At 34.4% G+C, this 19,360-nt stretch overlaps 1 protein-coding gene across 1 annotated transcript; it reads right to left on the reverse strand.

Annotated features, from left to right (window-relative positions):
* Positions 1–2,539: 2,539 nt before the first annotated feature.
* On the reverse strand, positions 2,540–9,135 carry LOC110730505 (auxin response factor 3-like). Its single transcript, XM_021910305.1, has 10 exons — positions 8,073–9,135; positions 7,448–7,504; positions 7,031–7,210; positions 6,822–6,906; positions 6,099–6,189; positions 5,852–6,016; positions 4,843–4,962; positions 4,685–4,760; positions 3,772–3,931; positions 2,540–3,675 (listed from the first exon to the last, which is right to left on the reverse strand). The coding sequence occupies exons 1-10, from the start codon at positions 8,460–8,462 to the stop codon at positions 2,903–2,905; spliced, it is 2,097 nt and encodes a 698-aa protein (XP_021765997.1). The 5' UTR covers positions 8,463–9,135; the 3' UTR covers positions 2,540–2,902.
* Positions 9,136–19,360: the final 10,225 nt, after the last annotated feature.

Raw genomic sequence — 19,360 nt, forward strand, 5'->3', positions numbered from 1 at the left:
GGGTATCACGAAATTACTAGGAGATATAACGAAGATAACAACAATAGTGTGTAGTATATTTGTGACTTTGATAATTATGATGATGATAACTTGGGGTTTGCAGTTGGTTTTCAAGAAGAAATAATTAGAGTGCTATTTTTCTTGAAGTTCTTTTCATCATATGTTAAATGAACACATATACAAAGCAAAAATTCAAGCATTAAAGGAAGCGTAACCGTCAAATCTCAATCCAGAAAAAGCCCCCGCCCTGCCAGGCCATGGTCTCCCTATCGGGCGGATCTGGGTCTCAGAATCTGAACGGCCTCGCGCCTGGCCGGGTGGTGAACCCAAGAATTGTAAATTGCCTTCTCACGCCCTGTAGGGCTGTGAAATGGTGAATATCCTGCCGAGCGAAAACCCAGCAGCTCTTGCTCTTCCTTCTCGCGCCCGGTAGGGCGATGGTGACCCTGACCATGAGGTAGACTTGCGTCAGTACACCCACACGTGCGCCCGGTCAGGCAAGCACTACCCTGATCGGGCGGCGTTAATTTCCTACAAACCGACACAACTATGCTATTTTAATTGCTTTGTTCTTTGCTTTTCTTATTCAACCACACCTTCACCTATGCTAATTAAGCTAAGCACATGAAATTCGTCTAACATTCTCTAAATTATTCAACGGTGTCATGGAAACATATTATGGAGATTGGAGAATATACACTTAAATCCCAACAGAATGTTGTTGTTAGGGGTGCTTATCGAGCAAGTCGGTCACGAGCTGAGGGGTGCTCAACTCGACTCGAAAACTTTTTACACGTACTCAAATCGTGCTCGCTAAAGTTTCGACCTAATAAAACCTACTCAACTCGTGCTTGTTAAAGTTTCGAGTCGAGTCGAGTAGCTCACGATCTGCTCGTTAAAGTTTTGGCCCTTCTATAATTGTATGCATTTTTTTTTTTGTTCACTTTATATTTTCTTTTTTTATATATTTATTATTAAAGATTTACTCTTTCTTTTTTGATAATATAAATTAACACTTATTAAGTGTCTAATTTGTTTAAACATGATAACTTTGTTTGTAAATTCTTTATTAATAAAATATATTATTGAGTTGCCCACGAGCTTATCGAGTCGAGTTAGAGCTTGCTCAACTCGTGCTCATTGACATCTCGAGTCGAGTCGAATTCGAGCTGAGTTTTGACCGAGCGTTGACCGAGTCGAGTTCGAATTGCTCGCGAGCTGCTCAACTCAATTAGCACCCCTAGTTGTTTTTATTTTTTTACTTATTTTTATTTTATTTTATTTTTCTCTCTTTTCCTTGGAATCATTTGAGATCCAACCACTATATTGGGTTTATTACTCATGAAAAAACATTTAAATTTTAGGGACAATTCAAGTTCTAACATATTAAAGTCACTTTATTATGAGAAGGATTAATTAAATGCACATTTGAAGGTAGATTTTTAACCGAATCTCTAGGGTTTTCAATTTCAAGTATCCATTATTTAGTCTACAAAATTCCCTGATATTCTTATACATGCCAAAAACTACTCCTTACTTTTTTTTTTAAGGAAAAAAACTACCTTACTTATAAACTATGTTACTCAAACTTTTTGTTTTACCTCAAGTATTTGTGCTGGATCCTCGACTTGGGTAGGACATTTGAACCCTTCACTAGGGGTCTAAATCAGGAAAAAAATTTGCAAAATAATCGAGCTTCACTCTTGGACATGAAGCCGTGTCAAACACAAGTACCTAAGTCCGAGCAACATAGCTTATAATTTATAAATGCTTGTGAGAGTGAACTTAAATCCAACTGCATGTGCTTCATGTTTCATCCCTCTTCAATTTCTCTGTAAAAACTTACTTAAATGCATTGCTTGAGCAGCAATATCCAACTATTCCAACATAGGGCTCACAAAAGCCAAAGGGCTGTGGAGCATATGATTGATTTTCCTGACAGAGTGTCATGATTGAATGCCACAAGCAATGGTTAGTGGAAAAGAAATCTGCTAATATCAGAAAGGCCAAGAATTTGATGCATCATCCATGCTACAGATATTTCTTGCTGCAGTATGTATGACAGATTACACAGGAAGCATCAGATAAACCTAAAACTGAACCACCACGGCTCTCTTGCTCTCGGTTCGCTCAATCCTCTTCCTCCCAACCCATGTTGCTGGCAGCGCTGTAAACCGAAGTGAGCAAGCTCTTCCTCTTAGGCTCTTACTATCTGCAGTTCACCCAAGCCATCATGCGTTTGTTGTTTAACAGATTCCAAGTACGGCAAACACTTCAAGGCACACATGCCTATCATCGATACTTATTCATTTCCCACCACCACGCGATTATCTTTTTTGTACCTGTATCTTAATGTCTTCGAGCTAAGAGAAGCGCAGAAAGTCGAGGACATTATTAGGATTGTTCGGTGTACTATCTGTACTATTAATGGGAAGATGGAAACCATATTAGTTTCTTCTACTTTCAGCTCTGATATAGTATTCAACGAACAGTGGCTGCTTAGTCCTTAATACAGATCGAATCGTAGGCTCTTCTAATATTTGCTACACTGCTGTATGCTGTTGCACAATAATCTGTACACAGCATAATTATCCGGGAAGAAATCGTGTGATTAAAATTACAATCAAATCTTGAAGGGAAAAAATTCATACATGCATCATAAGGTTTGGTCTAAACTAAAAAGCAAGTAAGACAATTACAAATCATTCTTTTGAATACAAAACAACTTGAGCAAATATCTTGAGATTTTTTTTTTTTTTTCCATCAGTGACTTAATTACCAATATTATAGCCAAAGCATTTTGAAGTTCTTCCTACTAAACTGTCACTAGGCCATCGAACCATTGTTAATGGTTCAAAGCCGCAAAGTGAACTGGATCTTGTAAAAGCCAGCTTCTTTCTGTTTAAAGAGCAATATCAAGAAGCATATCTCTTACAGCATATAGATCGTTTGCTCCGGGACAATTGCTCCCAACTTTAGTCACAGATGGAGACTTGTAGCATGGCTGCCCTTCAACGAGAGGCCAAAACGAAGTCTCAGGAGGTGGAAACGAGCTGTTATGGTTTCTCTCTTTAACCACCCTGTGTTCGCCCTCAGTGAGCGAAAAACCAAATAACCTGCAGCTGGCTTTACCGGCAGGAACCAACTCATCACTTGCTTTCGAGAGAGAATTGTATGCAGGAACACCAGAATAATTCATATGTTCCATACTCATCAGCCTGGGTTGACATATGGGCGATCTGAAGCTCCTAGCTTGTTGAATGCTTGGATGTGGGAACATTAATACTGAGGATGGTGAAGACACTTGTGCTTTTAGCCATCCATTTCCACAGTTAGGCACTTGCACACCCTCGTAAATCTCAAGGGGTCCACCACCCTCATGCCCCCGGTTGGCTGAAGATGTAAAACCATCGACTTGAGCCGGACTAAGATGGCGTATTTCTTGACCTTGCAAGACCTTTTGGAATTGGAATGATTCCCTGAAGCCTATGCCTTTGGCAGTTCTGCCAAAATCACCTGGAGGAATGGAGCTAGGATAGCATCTTCCTGGATCAGATGAGGAAAGATGAGGGTTGTCATTACCATCACAGGCAGAACGAGAACCCAATTTTTCTTGACCTTGCAAGACCTTCCGGAATCCCATGGATTCTCCGAAGTCTGGCATTCCAACTCCACCTGCACAGAATTCAATGGTACATCAGTTTTGCAACCACCAAAATCATCAGAACAAGAAATTATTGGAAGTTGATTTCTGTGCTCAAAAGACCTTACTTGGAATTGGAAATTCTGGTTTTGTTAATGGCAAACCAATTCTGCTCCTCTTTAGACCAGATGCCATTAAGCTACTGGGACTGGGAAAAGAACCGGTTGGCTCAATCTCCCAAGGAGAAACTCTGCCATGGCGATTCACCTCTACATCATCCCACCTTACCTGTGACATTATGAGCAAAAAAGATTTACAACCTGAATGAACAGTCCTGGAGTCGAAACGACAACACACTTAATTTGATGATGCATGCCATTTCATTTTCTGTTATTTTACACAATAAACAAGCAATACAATACTAACACAAGTTCTAGATATACTTGATGTTGTATCGTTGCCTAATTCCCTTGAACTTCAGGCAGCCTTCCTAAAGATGGAGAGTCCAAATTTACCAATCCGGGTTAATTATTACTTATAATTTAGGATATACATTCTCTTTGAAGGTTAGAAGCAAAATCGATTCCTTTTTACCATTGAAGGAAAACATGATTAGCAAACTCGATGATTTACCCAAGTCAGGACCTTAGATCTAACAGCTCATCAGGGGAAAAAAAAATAAATAAATAAATAAAATAAAATAAAAAATAGGAAAAGACCAAAAGACTACTGCTTCGTGAAGAAAGAGAATGAATTCCTTTAAAATCCGTCATACTCTAAGAAACAAGTCATATGGTACAAACAGCAAAGGATGTTATTTACTCTTGTAGACTTGTTCAATCATCACATAGAACACAAATTTTCAGTTTGTGAGAGGAAGAACTTTGCAGGGTTTTTTTTTTTTTTTTTTTTTTTAATATAAGTTTAATCTCTATATTCCCTGTCAGATATGAATTGCAAAATATAATTTCCAAGTCTATTTCCACTAATATAAGACGTGCATCAAAAATTAGAACCGCGTAGCATCCTATACACACATACCATTAAGCATCTCCATTTCGAACCAGACCATCTCATTGGATCCAACTCAGCAATTCCAGTGACCACTCCGGTGTACCTATTGCAAGAGCACAAATCTAAGATGAAACCATAAAAGCTAGAACATTAATGCTGTTAAGAGTAAGGAGGCATTTCCCAACCTTCTTTCACCAGCATCTTCTGCCTCAAAGCGCATTTTGAACCTCATTCCTACATTGAAAGAAGTATCCAAACTCTTCAAGAACCTCCGGAGTGGTACAACAAACTCAGACGAGCTTGCCCTACAAGATGGAAAGAATAATCGAAATTCACATTAACCAAAGGATAACATTTGAGCATGTGATCTCATGTGCTAGTGGACTGTAACTAGCACTTAAAGACAAGGACCAGGTACAATAATTTTATGGACTTTCTCTACTGTCTGCTATGATTTAAAGGGTCGGATGGAGGTACTTCAGATCGTAAAAATAAGTGTCACATAAAGTTAAACACCTCACAAGTACAAGAATGACTTCTAGTTGATATAACAAATAGTCCAATTAAAAGAAAGGTTGCTAATATTTCCAAAAGAAAGATCCAAAAATTTGCATATACAGTCACACACAACTGACACAAGGAAAGACCTGCATGCTTAATGAGCTGCTATTCACACAGGTTTCTAGTCATTTTCTGCCCAAAAATATTACGTCCAATTAAAGAATATGATATAGAAAAAAGTAGCTATGATGTCTATGGCACATCATGAATAGTAAGACAAATATAAAGCTTACAACATCATTTGATTATATGATATATATGATCAATCAAACACAACAATTCAAATAATGTATATAGCAAGACGAATGCACAGCTTTCAGCATACAGCACAAGTAGAAATATTGGATCGATCAATTTATACCCTGAATTATAATAAAAGTTGAAAGTCATAGAGAAGATGGCATGAACGAAAAGGCACAAGGATAAATACTCCAAGGGAACGCATGCACATACAACATTGTAAGTAAGGGCAAATTTTACTAGTACAATACTTTTGGCATGTAAAATAATACAGGAAAATCCAGGTAATCATAAATTGTCAAACAAATTTTGGTAAATTTTGAAGCTCACTTACAGAAGAAAAGTGAGTGAAATCAACTACATAGCAGCTCACATAATTTCAACTACAAATACCTTGGGTTATAGCAGACATTGAAAACACGTCCAGAAGATATTGCGTCAAATGCAGCCGACACACTGTTGTTGCTCATTGGTCTAGTGGGGAGAGCAGAAAAAGAGGTTGGTCCTTTCAGCTGAACTGCTCTTCGGATTCCTAACCTCAGCTCTCCATCGGCGCCTCTATCGTTCCAAAACATAATATGATTAGAACAAATATTAAAGCGATCATAAAACCTTCCTGAAGAAAGAACATTATTAAAACCTGAGGAAGAGCACTGCATCTCCAGAGACTAGCTTCTTCTTATTCACAAAAGCACTCCACCCAGTTGTGAGCAAATGCCTCCTCGGCTGGCCTACTCAAGCATCGTAAAGAACACCACATTAAGTAAATAAGCAAGAAAAAAAATTCAGCATTCATTGATTTTATCAAAAAAAAAGGACTTTTCCTTTGTTAGCAATCAAACCCTACTCAGGTATATGTTTCACACACACACACAAGTATTAGACTTCGCTATATTACAAAACATGACCTTTTTTTTTTACCAAAATGACATTGAAAGTGTGCATACTTGTCTACGAATTTCAAGACTCCCGTCACAAGCAGTTGAGGTAATATGAAAAACCCAAGTAACATAGCTTGAAAGAAGCAACAAACCCTGGAAAATTTAATGTCAAGACTATAAACTAGTACAACCCAACTGTCTAAATCAAACCCATAAACATGCAACAAGCCTAGAAAAAAATCCCAACTTAAGCCTTTGAACACATCATAATAACAAAATCACAGAAAAGTTAAGAAGCTTAGGATACTTAATCTAAGAGAGTTTTTCTCAAAAACAGGGAAACAGTATGCATATTGGGGAACAATGTCACAAGTTTCTAGCAAACATTGACCTTAAACAATAATAATTCTAGACAAAGCCTTAATTATATGAGGACCTAGGACCTAGAAAACTGAACTCAATGCCCCTAACCTCCAATGTACCTCTGTAAATGTGCCTAAACCTCCACTCTAATCCATGCAAATCCTTTGCAACCAGCTCCTGAGATGGCCTCTGCTGCTTGTAATCCTACACCATTTTCACCAAAAATGCCCATTAAGAAAAACCTATAAAGACCGGCATTTTATCCGAAATCGGTAAGCAAAAAACACGCAAAAACGCGGTATTCCAGTGGAATTAGAGCTGAAATTACCAGGGGAGGAAAGCAATCCTCCGCAGCACGGCGAGGGACAGAGAATCCACCATGAGTGCTGGTATCCGAAGCAGTTAGAGTCTTGCAGAACATATGAGGTGTTGTGGACTTGACAATGTCCTCAAAATCCTCTTCATCTCCATCCACATCAGTCTCACTCTCTTTCAATTTCTCCTCAAACTGCTCCAATTATAACCAGGAAAGCAAAGCAATCACAAAACATTGTCAGAAATTCAGAACATTGTTTAATTAAAGCACAAAACGTTAGGAACAATAACAATTAAACAAACATAGTTTGATTAGGAAACTTCAAATGTGAATTAATTACCCTATTTTAAACTTCATATGAAGATTAAAGTATAGTATTTATGTACATTTTTTACCAAAATAATGAGTGATTATTTTACACATTCTTACCTGGCTCTCTGGGATTAGAGAAACTTGAGCATAGACCTCATCTGTTGCAACCTCCGCCTACCAAAAATGAGCACACATTTCAAAATTGTTAATTATACTCCGTATTTTATTCCCCACAAATTGAACCACCCAATTTCAAAGGAGCAAACACAAAAGATTATTAATCAAACTACTAAAAAAATTCCCAAATTCCCAGAATTAAATAAATAATCCCCAAAAAATTAAATCATTACATACTCAAACCAACATTCACACACATTTAAGAAAACATTTACCCAAAAAAAGCAAACTTTCTTAAAAAGCCAAAAAGAACCAAACCCATAATCAATTTCTTAACCTAACCCAAAAAAATAAATAAAAATCACATAACTACTTAGAACCAAACAACTAGCAGAAACAGCATATACCCAGAATTAGTACCCAAGTTCGGGATGGTATCGAATCCCGTCTACATCATTGCGCAAATGCTATGTGGCTATCTATTATATACACAGAAAGAATTCATTTAAACCCCATGTTACCCAAAATTGAAACATGAAACCCCAAATAAAAATTACCAGAAAATTACCAAAAAAAGACCATCACAAAAAATTTTAAAAGTGTATAACGAAAAAGGGGAACTTACATGAAGCTTGACATCAAGAACACGACAGAACACGTGAGGAGGAATATTGTTTTGGTGGGAATCAAAAGTATGATTATAAATATTATTACTACTAATATTATTATTAGTATTAATAATCCCACTTGAAAAATCAAATTCTGGCAAATTATTTTGCTGATTTTGTTCTTCAAGGTGACCTTGAGGCAAGTAAACTACCAAACTACCCTTTTTGGGCAAAGAGATGAGTGGGCCAGCACAAGCATGCCATAGCTCCATACAAACAGATGATGAAGATGAAGCACAGAGATTTTGGAGGGTATTTTGGTAATTGTTGCCGCTACTATTGTTGCTGTTGTTGTTATCTTCTTCATCTTCATTAACAGTGTTCAAGTCGATTAAGACACCCATCATGGCAGAATTCTAGAGAGAGAAAGTGAAGAATTCTAGAGAGAGAAACAAGGGTAAAATGGGAGATTGTGAAAATTGCTACAAGGGGTTTAAACTTAGGTAAGACAGGTACCTAACTGAAAACCCACAGAATTGCTAAAAGAAGAACACACTTTCTCTCTCTAGAAAGTTTTGATTTTTATTACTTTCTCTCTCTAGGAACAGAACTGAAGAGGGGGGGTTTTGATTTTTGAGATTTAAGGTGTCAAATCAAAAGGGGTTGATTAATTTTCAATTTTAAGAAATGGGTATGATTTAAATTGATGGGTTATTTGGGATATTTTTTGTGGGTAAGTTTTATCTTTATGTAATTTTGGACATTATATTGTTTTGATCTGCCAAAGAGTGTTGCTTTGTTTGCAGTGCACAGACTGTTGCTACTGCTGCGCGCTGCTGCTGCTGATGCGCGCTGCTGAGGAGAGAGAAAGACGGGGGGCAGCAGCCTGTGAAGTGTGGCAGAGGAGAGAGAAAGTGCGTGATAGAGAGTGAGTGGTGTAATGAGTAAAAATGGGAGAGTGAGTTGTTGGATAAAATTAGGAGAAAAAAAAGGGGGAAAAAATAACAAAAGTAGAAGTGAATAAAATTCGCTTTTTTGCACAACCCCCTATATTTCCGGGCGCCTTTGTCTATTTTATCCTCTCCTTCTGCCTTGCCCCTCTCTTTCACATGTCCCCCCCTCTCTATCTATGCCTATATGTTTTATGTCCACTTGTTACATTTTCTCTTTCTTTTGCTCTTTTATTAATTTCTCTCTCTCTCATTGTGTTGCAATCATGATCTTAACCTTGATACTTTTACTAGGTTATTAATTACGTTAGATTAGGTTGCATTAAAAGGATATAGGATACGCGAAATGATGGATATCTATTATGTATACGCTAATGAATACTAATGACGAATACCAAATAACTAGATAGGTCTTGAGGAGAGGGTGCACATCTATCTCATGTAATCATGTCTTAAGCCTTGTTTAGTTCAACTCATTTTTACTTATTTCGGAAAAATAAGTTCAGATCAGATTAGAAAAAATAAGTTGATTAAGTTCACATTGTTTTACGTGCAGTTTTTATCGCTAAATATCTTTAATTTTGTATTGAAAAAAATTATGAAAATTACATATTAATAAAATACACATTATTATGAATCTAACAAAACCCCACTTGATATATTTTTTCATTATAGATTATCGTACACTTAAGTCAAAGTTTGGTTAAATCAGACAATCAAATAATATTAGATCAGATAAGAAAAAAAATAAGGTGAACTAAACAAGCTCTTAATTAAGATTAGAATATCTCTTTTTTCAAATCAAAATAAAAGTTTCGAATAGGACAAATTAAAAAAAAAAAAAAACAAACAGAATAAATAACAAAACATGAATATGGTGAAAATCATTTACAAATAAAACTAACAAAGTTTCAAACCTAATATTAACCAAGATTAAAATTTAATTTTGATAACCCCAGTGTTGCATTTGACTTTGAGATGAAGGAAATCATTTATAAAAAAAAATTAAAGAAAATTAGGCTATGCATAGTTCACCTTTTTAGCATATCTAGTCCCACTTAAACTTATTTTTTCTAATATGATCTACTATGAATTTGGGTCTTAGAATAAGATCTGATCTGTGAACTTAGGCCTTGGAATAAGATCAGATAACCTACTGTATTGTGAGATCAGATAAGCTAGAAAGGTGAACTATATTATGATCACAAAACTATATTATGATCTAATCTAAAAATCACCATTATGAACTATATTATGATCAACTATACTATGATCTATTGTGAACTTAGGCCTTGGAATAAGATCTAAAAACCTATGGTAGTGAACTAAACATAGCCTTGGAATAGAAAGCTAAGACAAAGTCACTTTTGAGGTAAAGTCACAAGCGATGGTTAGATGATAATTGCAAGACCAGTCTTAAAACATTCCTTTTATGATTTCTACTCACTCACCCCTAATCAAAAATTAAAAATAAAAAAAAATCTTATTAAACCTTAATAATCATGTTATCGGTGCCACGAACCAATCAAACAATTATAGCACCTTTGCAATTTTAAATCTTTAGTTTTAGGATCTTCTTTTTTATAGATTTATAATTTTAATGTATGAAACATATAATTGAATCGTCTCTTTTCACATACATAGTATATTCTTTGCATATATATAACGGCGTTAATACTAGGTACGGAGTACTCCATAGTATGTAAGATGAATAAATGGTGATTTATTATTATTATTATTATTATAGAAAAATAACAAAAACCTACAAATTCAATCGATTTACAAGAAATTAGTGGGGAGGCGAGATACAATTTGGGCCTTAACCCCTCTAGCTACAGCGAACCCGATCATGTTGAAACTGTGAGGAGCTGCACGACCACCAATATCCTGAGTCCTAGCGACACCTGAACCCGCTTCAGCAACGCAACAACATCCTTCTCTAATTCCCCCAGTGAAGAAAAGAAGAAAGGAAGAAAACCATAGCCAATAGCCCTGCAACGCGCCCTATACTTGTCCCGCTTCCGCCGAGCCGCAGCAGACACAACACGACTAGGAACGAAGTCAGACAGCCCAGATTGAGTCAAAGGAGAAGACCCTGTCAAGTCAACACATACATCAAGTCCTCTATCCCAGGAATAAGCAACACATCTGCTGGTCGAAGTGCCCCGTCGTTCCCTTCAGTTAACCCAACGTTAACCTCCTTTCTTGCAGAAATCCCAAACCGAAAATAAATATCAACAAGGGATATTATTATTATTACTATTACAAAATACTAGTTCAATTTATGTCTCTAACAAATTTTAATTCCGATATTAAATACTTCGTATTTTTATTGAATTTTTTTTATAAGGTAAGATCAAAGATCCTACTGAACCAGTCAACGCTTTATGCTTAAGAGTAGAGGGGGGGAGGTAAGGGAATCCCCCTATCCCCAAGCAATTGTAGTTGGTGGAGCTCGAACTTGTGACCTTAAACTCTTAAAGTCACGAGTCACAAGGCGAGCTCCCCACCAATTCTACTAAGCTTTACTTGGTTTGTATTTCTATTGAATGATACTCCTTATTTCTTGTTCCCTTTCAGAGGAATTAAATATGAGTTAATGAGTTATCATATAGACATAGACTACAAAAATCATGCAAATTAATTTTGAAAATATTTTTTGAGTGTGAGGAAAATTAATTGCCCAACTAGTTTTTTTCATTTTTTTTATGATGATGTGGAAAATCCCAAAAAAAAAAGTAAGAATAGTCATATCGACTTATGAGCTATTTGAGCTATTAAGATCAAGCTTGAGGCAGATTTAGCAACTACTCATAAATGATAAAATAAGTTAATCAGAAACTTACAAATAACCCTTTATGTATGAGAGTATGTGTGTACTTAAAAATTTAAGTAGACCTCCCAAATCTAGCATGTACCACATTTACATTAAGAGAGGGTATTTGAACTTAAGGCCTAACTAATACAACCAAGCGGTCCAATCCACTTCCTTAATGGCTTAATCTCCACCACCAGCAAGATCTTGTTGATTAATTAGGCCATTTTATTTCACTTTACCTTATATCTATTGAAAATTATTTTGATAAATTAAAAATAGTTTCACGGACTTCAACTTCTTTATACTAATTTGTTTGTATTTGTTATTTGAATTTACTGATTTTTATAGATTAAAACTTAATTTTATATAAGAATTATTAACTAAACTTATAATTCGTATACTCCCTCCGTTTCGTATTAATCGTAACACTTTTCTTTTATATTCATTTTATCTTAATTGCAACACTTCTATATTTGGAAATGACCCATTATTATTTTATAATTTTTTTCTCCCACTAACCTCACTTTTACAAATATTTGATTATTTCTCTTTCCTACCAACCCCACTTATACTACTTTTTTTTTATTTTTTATCTCTATTACCAACAATACTTTATATTATAAAAAATCCTATTTTGGACCCTACCCTATAAATTTTTTTAAACTTTGTGAACACCCTAATGTTGTGATTAATACAAAACGGCGAGAGCAATTTGCATATTATCTTTATAAGGTGAAAAGAATAAGATTAGGCCTAAGTCACTGACAGAGTAACCCCTACAACATTGAACAAGTAACTCATATAGCACTGACGGAGTAACCCCTATAACACTAGCTAAACGAGTAACACCTAGTACACTGACAAAGTAGCTCCCGTGATACTTGGTCACACGGTGTGGCTAGCTACATATTAGAGTTAGTAACATATAAAACAATAAAAAATCTAAGTAAAGCATTTAATAATAATTTATATAAAAAAAATTATTAGAGGTGAAGATTTTTTATTTTTTCATTTGACGGGAGAATATATATAGTTATTTTTATGGTGTTGGATATTGCTGATATATATCAATAATCAATCCATCATCCTGTAGCTTTTTAATTGATCATTATGCATAATTTAATATTATCAATTCCAATTATTTGGCTTATGAGATAATATATCATAATATTGCTATCTTAAATTAAAATGGAGCACAATTTCTAAATAATTTATTGTTTCATTGTACTATTTTAACCTAGTAGAGATAATATAAAATGAACTAGAGATATAAATTGGGGTACATCATGTATATTAATACATCAATCTACTTTTCATGCATTCATTCATTCATGTATTCATAAATATTATTGTCAGTGTTACAAGAAGCAAAGCCATGAATGCAGTGTTACAAGAAGCAAAGCCATGAATGCATACCTTCATTATTATGCTGCTTTCATTCGTCTTTAAAACTCTATTCATTACTCGTATTATTTTTGTATTTATTTTTCTTTTTTTAATTTTTGAATTTACAGACGTCCCTTTTATTTTTACTTACTTGGAGTATTTCTTTTGACTGAATATATGCCAGAAGTCGTTAGGCAGTCCACTGCACATATTTTTATTACTAGTAAAATCATTTAAATGAATTAAATTTATATGTTCAAGAAAGTGACTTGTTTCAATTAGTATCTGTCATGATCGATCGATCGATCGTACTCTCCCATGTATAAAGGCAATCAGTATTCGAGGTTGTTATTAGTAAGCGGAGCAATCAACAAAAGGAAGATCCATTATTGTGGTTGCCACTTCACCAACTTGGGTAAACGAGTCTAAATTATTTATGGAGCATTAAATATTGCCTTCGTTTTTAAATATTGTTTCTACTTTAACTTTTTTGTTAGATAATCTAATTTTTATGTTAAATATTTGAAAATAAAGAAAGTACAAAGGACTTTGTATTGTACAATTTAAAGTATATATACACTTAGGTATACTAAATTAATTATTGTATGTGTACATTTGATTATTTGATATCAATGCATAATTAAGGTACATATGCTCAACGTGTAGGATATTATGTACACCGAGGTGAACTTTAGTGGTTTCCATCAATCCATCATGGTATGTAGGTAAGCTAGTGTACCTAGCAACAAGCTAGATCAGTATGAACGTCATTAATTAAATTAATAATATAATATCATTATGTTTCATACGTAGTTCAACTTTAAAATAGCAGGATTGTTAGCTAATATTAGTCGTGGACCAGGCCTAAGCTGGACATAAACCTCAACACGACTGTAAAAAAAACACACACAAATTAAAACTTAACATGATAAAGGTTTACACAATAGTGTTTAATTTATTTTCATGTTTTTTTCTTTTTTTTTTTTTTTTTTTTTTTTTTTTTTTTTTTTTTTTTTTTTTTTATTCTACTCCCTTTACCATCTCATTCTCTCTCTGTCCTCCTCTCTTCAACTCTTCAAGTCCATCTATATAAAGTAATAAAGTCCACTTTATGTTATTCCCAATTTTGCTCTATATAATATCTTGTGAAAATAAATAAATAAAAAAATAAAAAAATCAACGAAGTAGGGTCGTACGCATATAGAAGCATAGCAGCCATTCAAGTGATCAAGAAGAAATGTAGAAAATCACGTTGCTGACCAATATTACTCGGCATTTAGGAGGTCGTTGGGGTTAAGATTTGAGAGTTAATCATTTACCGAATATCATAAAATTTGAAGATGTATAAAACTTTAACGAAGTATAATAAGCATCATATATAAAATTCATAATGTCTTCTAAAATGATGTAGATCGAGTATTAGTTTAGGAAATTATTACAAAATTATGCACCTAATAATAGCGTGGGGAAAAAAAGTAATAAATAGTATAGGGAGTATTGATTAAAAATTAGTTAATGCTTAATAAATACATACAATTAGTAAAAGTTAAGATATAATAATGCTTTTTGTTCTCAACAATCCCAACCCTAAGAATGTTTATTCCAATATTTGCATTATTACAAGTAGCTACCATGACATGACATGGTGGGAATGAATGGCATATATAAAATCATTTGAAAAATGGAGAAAATTAGTGAAAACAAAGTGAATAATTGTATTTTACGTGAAAGCAGCTCTGACGGAAAAACAAATCTGAATTTTGTCATCATTTATTATTCTTTAATTTGTAGACATTTTTTATACCAATATGACATTACGACAAAGAATGATAATTTTAATACATACCTTACTAATTGACCTTCATTAATTGATAGCAAGATTATACAATAAGGACATGATGGGATGTTTTGCATTCTAGTGTTTATAATCAAAGTTATGTTACACATACATGAGTTTTCAATTTTTTGCCGACAAGTCAAGGACATGATATCACTATCAATTAGATGAGGAAGCAATCTCATGTTGCCTAATTAATTTGAGAGAGAATTAGCACAACTAAGAAGATTTTAGAAACACCACTTTGAGCCAACATCTATCAACCACAAACAAAAATACCTAGATCGATTTTTGTGGTGGCGACTTATAACAACACGACAATATGATTGACTATAAATAAATAAATAAGATAAAACAATAAGGAATTTGAAGTATTTTTGTTGGAGGTAAAAGGGAAGTAAAAGCCTCAAGGCTAATTTAAGCTTGCATGGGTCATGTTTTGATCTCCTTGCGTGTTTAATTTCCAACAGTTGGTATGATGATCCATTTGGTCAGCTATAGGTGTAATATATTATGGTAAATTGGTACATGTTATCTTATACAATATTATTATAACTATCTCTAAAATGATCGATAATGAATATCGAGAAAAAATACTTAGTTGAGATAAAATAAGGGAGATAAATAAAAAGAAGAATGTGGCGGACTGTGTAATATTTCTAAATATTTGATGACATTGCACAATAAGTAATCTAGTACTCTCTCTGGTCTATATTGTTCTTACTACTTAAAATAATTTTGTAATATAAAGTGGTCACAATAGGACGAATAGTATAAAATATGGGGAGTATTATAAATTTAAAACTTAATATTATCTCCGTTAATTAAAATGTGCAACTTTTGAGTATTATTGGTGAGATATAAAAAATTTTAAAGTTGCACATAATAATTAACGGAGCTAGTATATATCATGTATTTTGAAAGTGAGGGATAACTTAAGTGGGCAAGTGTTTTGCACTCTCATGCCGATTCTTTGAATCGGTTATCATCACTTGCCCTTGACAAAACTTTGTTAGCAAGATAGGGCAACTATTTTATTTTCAAATGCAATTAAATTGAAACACAAAATATTTAATGTGTCTAGTTTAAGAACTTATAAAACCTACAAGGGCTACAACCTAAATATAACATGAAATCACGACATATAAGGATTTTAGAAAAGATGATTGATGTTGAAATTCTTAATCATTTAGTTTCATCGATCCAATTCAATAACTATTTTATTTTCATATGCAATTAAATTGGTAAATAACATATTTAATGTGTCTGGTTTAAGTACTTGTAAAACCTACAAGGCTCACAACCTAATTAAACTTTTTTTTTAAAGTAAAATACATGGAGTAGATTAGGAACCTCTTCTCACAAGATTGTGTCCTAATCTAGAAGTAAAAAACAAGAAAATTAGCTATCCATAAATGGGTCTATATCTTGGTGCGTCGGAGTATAATACCCAAGAGAGACAACATAACTAGCTGCTCGATTTCCTTGGGTAGATATGATTGGACTTGAAGGCCGAGAAATAATAAAAAAATGTTCTTGACATCATCCATTAGCAGATAGAGCTTCCATAAGCAATTATAGCGACCCTGCAAAATATTAATAACTGTTTGATTATCATATCCAATAAAAATATGGGTAATATTAAACTCCCTAGCTAGGAGGAGGCTGTTACGAAGGGCAATAACATTAGCAAGAAAAGATGGGCAAGAGCCTAAATTATAAGCACGACTAGTAATATGATTCCCTAAATAGTCCCTAATAATAACATTAGCAGTGGCTGAATTGTGATTGGTGGAATTATCAAAATTGAGTTTACAGTAACCCACTGGGAGAGGGGACCAAGATATAATAGCAGGGGAGGACTAGACGTTAATTGGAATAGACTTAATGCTTGGGAGGTGGATATCATCCAAAATAGAACGGGCCTGTCATTTTTGAAATAGAAAAAAGACACGTATAAATACTATAAATTTAATATGAAATCACCATATATATGAGTTTTAGAAAAGATGATTGATGTTGAAATTATTAATCATTTAGTTTCATCGATCCAAATCAATATTGCATCTGTTCCTAAAAGATATTTTCATTTGTCTTTCTACACAATTATCTACTCTATGCTTTTTTAACAACAACGCTTTGAATATATAGTATATAAAATTAAAATTTAGATATTTCAAACCTACACATTGAAACAATCAAACAAGATCTAACATAACTATGTTTTTTCTAATATATTTATCGAGAGAGTATTAGATTATTGACGAGGATACAAACTTAAACCATGTTAGATTCATAGCTTAAAGAGTATTTGCAAATTTTGCAAAGAAGCTTTATTATTATTAGGAAAATTTGTCAAAAAAAAAAACCTTTTAAATGCACCATTTTGCGAAAAAAAACCTTTTAAAAGCTTTTTTGTAAAAGAAAACCCGAAGTTAAATTTTTTTGTAAAAGAAAACTCAATTGTGAAATTTTTTTGTTGAAGACAACCTAATGCCTCTAATTCACTTAATTAAGCTCTAATTTCTTCTAATTATCCTCTAAGTCTCACTTAACCATTTATTAATTAATTTAACTTATAAATAAATAAATAAAAACACCCAAAAACCACCACCCCCACCACCAACCAGCCACTCCCTCCTTTTCCCCCTCCTATGGTAGCAGCCCCCTCCCCCTAACCGAGCCACCGCCTTGAACCCCCAACTCCCGGCGACCCACCTCTACGGCCAGCCGACCCTGCTACCTTTCCTGCGCGCTTACCCTGCTGCAACCCTCCCCCCTCCCTAAACCCTAACATCAAGCAATTAATGGGTGTTTCCGGTCAGGTGGCTCGTTTCTTCTCCCTCTTCCTTTTCTCTCGTTGACTCACTCTCTTTCCCTCTTTCTCGCATTCGCCGCCGCGTCGTCGTAATATTCGAGAATCCTCTACCACTCGATGTTATGCTCTCATCGCTGTCTAAGGGGGGAAGGTGGATGGTCGGGGTTAGGGTTTAGGGAAGGGGGAGGGTTGCAGCGGGGGTAAGGGGGAAAGGGAGAGAGGCCTGGCCAGCGATTCAGGGCAGTGGCTCAGTTGGGGGGAAGGGGCTGCTGCCAGGGGAAGGGGGAGGAGACGGAGAGAGTGGCTGGCTGGTGGAGTGGTGGTAGGGATGATATGGTGGTTTTTGTTTAATTTAATTATAAAATGGCTAAGTGAGAGTTATAGGATAATCACGAAAAAAAATAGAGCTTAATTAAGTGAATAAGAGGCACAGGTTGTCTTCAACAAAAAAATTTAAATTCGGGTTTTTTTTAACAAAAAAGCTTTTAAAAGGTTTTTTTTCGCAAGATGGTGCATTTAAAAGGTTTTTTTTGACAAATTTTCCTTATTATTATTATTATTATTATTATTATTATTATTAAAATGTAAATAAATCAACAACTTTTTGCCAAATATGGGTCCACAGTTTTTGATTTGTATACCAAAATGTCATGATGACTATATAAAATGACAAAAATGTAAATAAATCAACAACTTTTTTGTCATATATGGGTTCCACAGTTTTTGATTTATTTACCAAATTGCCATGCTGACTAAACAAATTTGTTAATTCATTTACTCCCTCCGTTTCATATTTTTCGCAACGTTGGGGTATTATTTGTAAGGTATAAAATATTCCAAAGCTGCAAAAAATATAAAACGGAGGAAGTACGATTTTGCTAATTGATAAACAAATTTTGTTTATCAAGGAGATAAATTGGGACTTCCTTCTAGTTCTGAGCCTCCGGCACAAGTTAAAAACCATCCTTTTTAATTTAGAGAAGAGTGAATACTAGCCTACTTTTTTGGTAGTGTTGCTAACCTTTTACGGAGTACTAAAAACTAAACCTATGGTTAGACCCTAATCTAATGAAGAGGCAAAATGTAACATCAAGTAATGTGAAGACAATAGTATCACTATTATGGGAATTTATTAAAATTGAAAAATTGGAAAAAAGAGAGTGATGGTTGAGGGGTCCATAATACGGAATCCCCGGACAAAACGGGTTACAACTCATTGTCCGTTGGCTATTGTGCCTATCACTCTTTCCCCTCTCTTCCTATTTTCATCTTTCACCTTCTACTTGTACCTCTTCATCTCCACGCGCCAACCCACCATGACCTATGCCATGTTACGTAAAATGTACATGTCACTCGCAAGATGTCTGGTCTGACCTGATCTAACCTGATCCGTTAAGAATAGAATCAAACAAGTTGAAACTTAAAAGGAAATAAAAAGCTATTTATAAAAGAGATTTTGACTATGAGGTTGGTCGTCCCACATCCAACTTAATTAC

This window comes from Chenopodium quinoa, unplaced genomic scaffold (genome assembly GCF_001683475.1).
Source record: "Chenopodium quinoa cultivar QQ74 unplaced genomic scaffold, ASM168347v1, whole genome shotgun sequence".
In the NCBI taxonomy this organism is placed as follows: Eukaryota; Viridiplantae; Streptophyta; class Magnoliopsida; order Caryophyllales; family Amaranthaceae; genus Chenopodium; species Chenopodium quinoa.